The 2809-nt window shown below is 46.4% G+C and overlaps 1 protein-coding gene across 1 annotated transcript; it reads left to right on the top strand.

Annotated features, from left to right (window-relative positions):
* Positions 1-1424: 1424 nt before the first annotated feature.
* Positions 1425-2378, top strand: LOC307244008 (olfactory receptor 51E1-like; the record flags this gene model as incomplete). Its single annotated transcript, XM_080018980.1, has 1 exon — positions 1425-2378. The coding sequence occupies one exon, from the start codon at positions 1425-1427 to the stop codon at positions 2376-2378; it is 954 nt and encodes a 317-aa protein (XP_079875106.1).
* Positions 2379-2809: the final 431 nt, after the last annotated feature.

The following is a 2809-nucleotide window of genomic DNA, read 5'->3' as shown; positions in this document are numbered from 1 at the left end:
GTGGGCCCTGCAGAGGGTGGTGCGTTCAGCTGAACATACCACTGGAACTACCCTCCCCCCCTTGCAGGACTTATACACCAGGAGGTGTAGTAGCAGAGCCCGTAGGATCATGAAGGATCCTCATCACCCCAACAACGGACTGTTTCAGCTGCTGCAGTCAGGCAAGCGCCTCCGCAGTCACACAGCGAGAACAGAGAGACTGAGACGGAGTTTCTTCCCTCAAGCCATTAGAACTGTCAACGCTGACCTCACCAGGGGTCCTCACTGAGCCACACACATAGGCTCCACTACCTACTGTACTATATGTAGCATACTGTACCGCATACTGTGTCACTGTTCAGGTTGTTTGTGATGCCGTATTTCCGCACCGTACTGTTGTATACTGTGCTGTATTATCCCAAACACTACCTCACTTCATTCACATGCCACTTTAATGCACATATCTGTATATACATAATTGCCTATTCCATATACATGAGCATATTCCCTCTATCTATTCCATTTTATTTCATTTTATTTTATTGTATTTAAGTTTATCCCATATATTTTTATTTTTATTCTATAAGTATTCGACTTACTGTATTATGTTTTAGGAGTCAGTTAGTTGGTCTATTAGAAATAAATGTTTCCTAGGACATATTGTGTGTTATCACCAGGTGCATTGCATTACATTTCACTGCATATATGTATGAAAGAATGGATATGTATGTGACAAATAAACCTCTTGAATCTTGAATCTTGAATCTTGAATACCATTTCATTGTCTTCTATTCATGTGAAGCACTTGAATTTGGATATTGTGTGGGAAAGGGATTATTTAAATAAAGGTCTTTATGAAGGAATTTATTATTTTAATTGTGTTATTATTTAAAATTGAATTTCAGTAAAATAGTTTTAAACAAGTTGAAAGTGGCTTTGTGGTGTAAAGTCCTTTAATCTGATCTCAAGGTCACCAGAGGAAAAGCTTCAGAAAAATGTTTTTCAGTTAGTTTGAAACTTTAATGAGCTCCACTGAGGATCTAGACGTCAGGTATAAAACCTTCTGCAGCCACGAGCAGACGCCTGGTGGAGCGACCGTCCCACCACAGGTTAACCTGTCTCTCTGCAGCTTACCTGTCTCACTGCAGGTTCAGCCATCTGGCTTCTCACAGCAAAGGGTTTGGGCTGCAGGAATGATGTGTCACTGAATGAATACTGAACCTCCTTAATGAACCTTGTTAACAGTGCTAACCTGGTATGTATGTCCACTGTACGAGTCGTACCGTTTGTGTGATTCTTGTTTGCATCGTTCCTCCTACATGAAGACTTCCAGATCCAAGCAGAAGGTTTGGGTTGTCACCGTCTATCTGCTGAATGAACCTTGTCTCCAGTGAGTCCGGTGCTCAGGTGGTGTGTCTGTCCTCTGTATGAATCATTCCTCCATCATGACGATCTCCGGTCTTTCTCCGTTTGTCGGACAAAGGTCTAACGTGTCGTTGGTGACCCTGGACGGGTTTCTGGGTCTGGAGAGGTTCCGCTTCCTGTGTTTCCTCATCCTTCTTCCAATCTACGTCTTTGTGCTGCTCAGCGACTCAGTTGTCATCTACCTGATCTGCTCTCAGAGCAGCCTGCATGCGCCCATGCACGTGTTCATCGCAGCGCTGCTGCTCAACTCCCTGCTGGGCAGCACCACCTTGTACCCACGCCTCCTGGTGGACCTCCTGGCAGCGAGCCACTCAATGTCCCACGCCGCCTGCCTCGCCCAGGCCTTTCTCATTTACTTCCTGGGCCTGTCGGGCTTCACGCTGCTGTCGGCCATGGCGTACGACCGCTATATGTGCATCTGCCGGCCGCTGCGCTACCCCAGCCTGGTCACCATGCCGGTGGTACGTGGGTTGCTGAGCGCAGCGTGGCTCCTGCCCGCCACCCTGGCAGCCGGGGCAACGCTCCTTGCTGGCCGAGCGCCGGTGTGCCACCACTCCATGAAGCGGGTCTACTGTAACATCTACTCGATTGTCAAATTGGGCTGTGGAGACACGCTGGTTGGCAACGGGTACGGCTTGATGTCTGCCTTGGTCTGCGTCTTGCTGCCCATCATATTCGTGGTGTTCTCCTACATCAGGATCCTGCTGGTCTGCCTCCACAACTCCAGGGTCTTTGCCAGGAAGGCGGCAGAGACGTGTCTTCCTCATCTGTTCGTTCTGATCAGCTACTCAGTGAGCGCTGTCTTTGAGCTGATCTCCAGCCGCTTTGACGACAACTTGCATGACGTGGTCCCCACCGTGGTCTCCATCCTCATCATGGTGATCCCATCACTGTGCAACCCCATCATCTACGGACTGAAGATGAAGGAGATCTTTAAACACGTGAAGAAACTTGTGTCTCCAAACGCTGTCTGACCTCTCAACTGCTTTTATTATTCTGCTTCACACCTCAGAACATGAAGGGGTTAAAGGCACTGCAGGAGGGAGAGGACCTTTAAATATCCATTACATCTCAGCTCAGTAATGACCTGAATGTTTATGATGTGTTGAATGAATGAATGAATGAATGAATGAATGAATTGTCTTTATTGTCATTATACTCAGGTAGAATGACATTTCTCATGGCTTCTCCCAATGTAGTTAAAATAACACAAATAAATAAAAGCAGTACCAGAGAACTGTAGTAAACAGCAGCGTCATGTTTAAAAGGTGACGCTTGTGCAGGTACAACTGAAAGAAAGAAGGTTGAATGTTATTAATATTCATAAGTACATGTAAAATCTCTGTGTTTATAAAGTGTGTGGTGGAGCTGTGTGTGTGTGTGTGTGTGTGTGTGTGTGTGTGTG

The sequence above is a fragment of the Zeus faber genome (assembly GCF_960531495.2).
Source record: "Zeus faber genome assembly, chromosome: 18".
NCBI lineage: Eukaryota > Metazoa > Chordata > Actinopteri > Zeiformes > Zeidae > Zeus > Zeus faber.
This window is presented reverse-complemented; position numbering and strand designations above follow the sequence as displayed.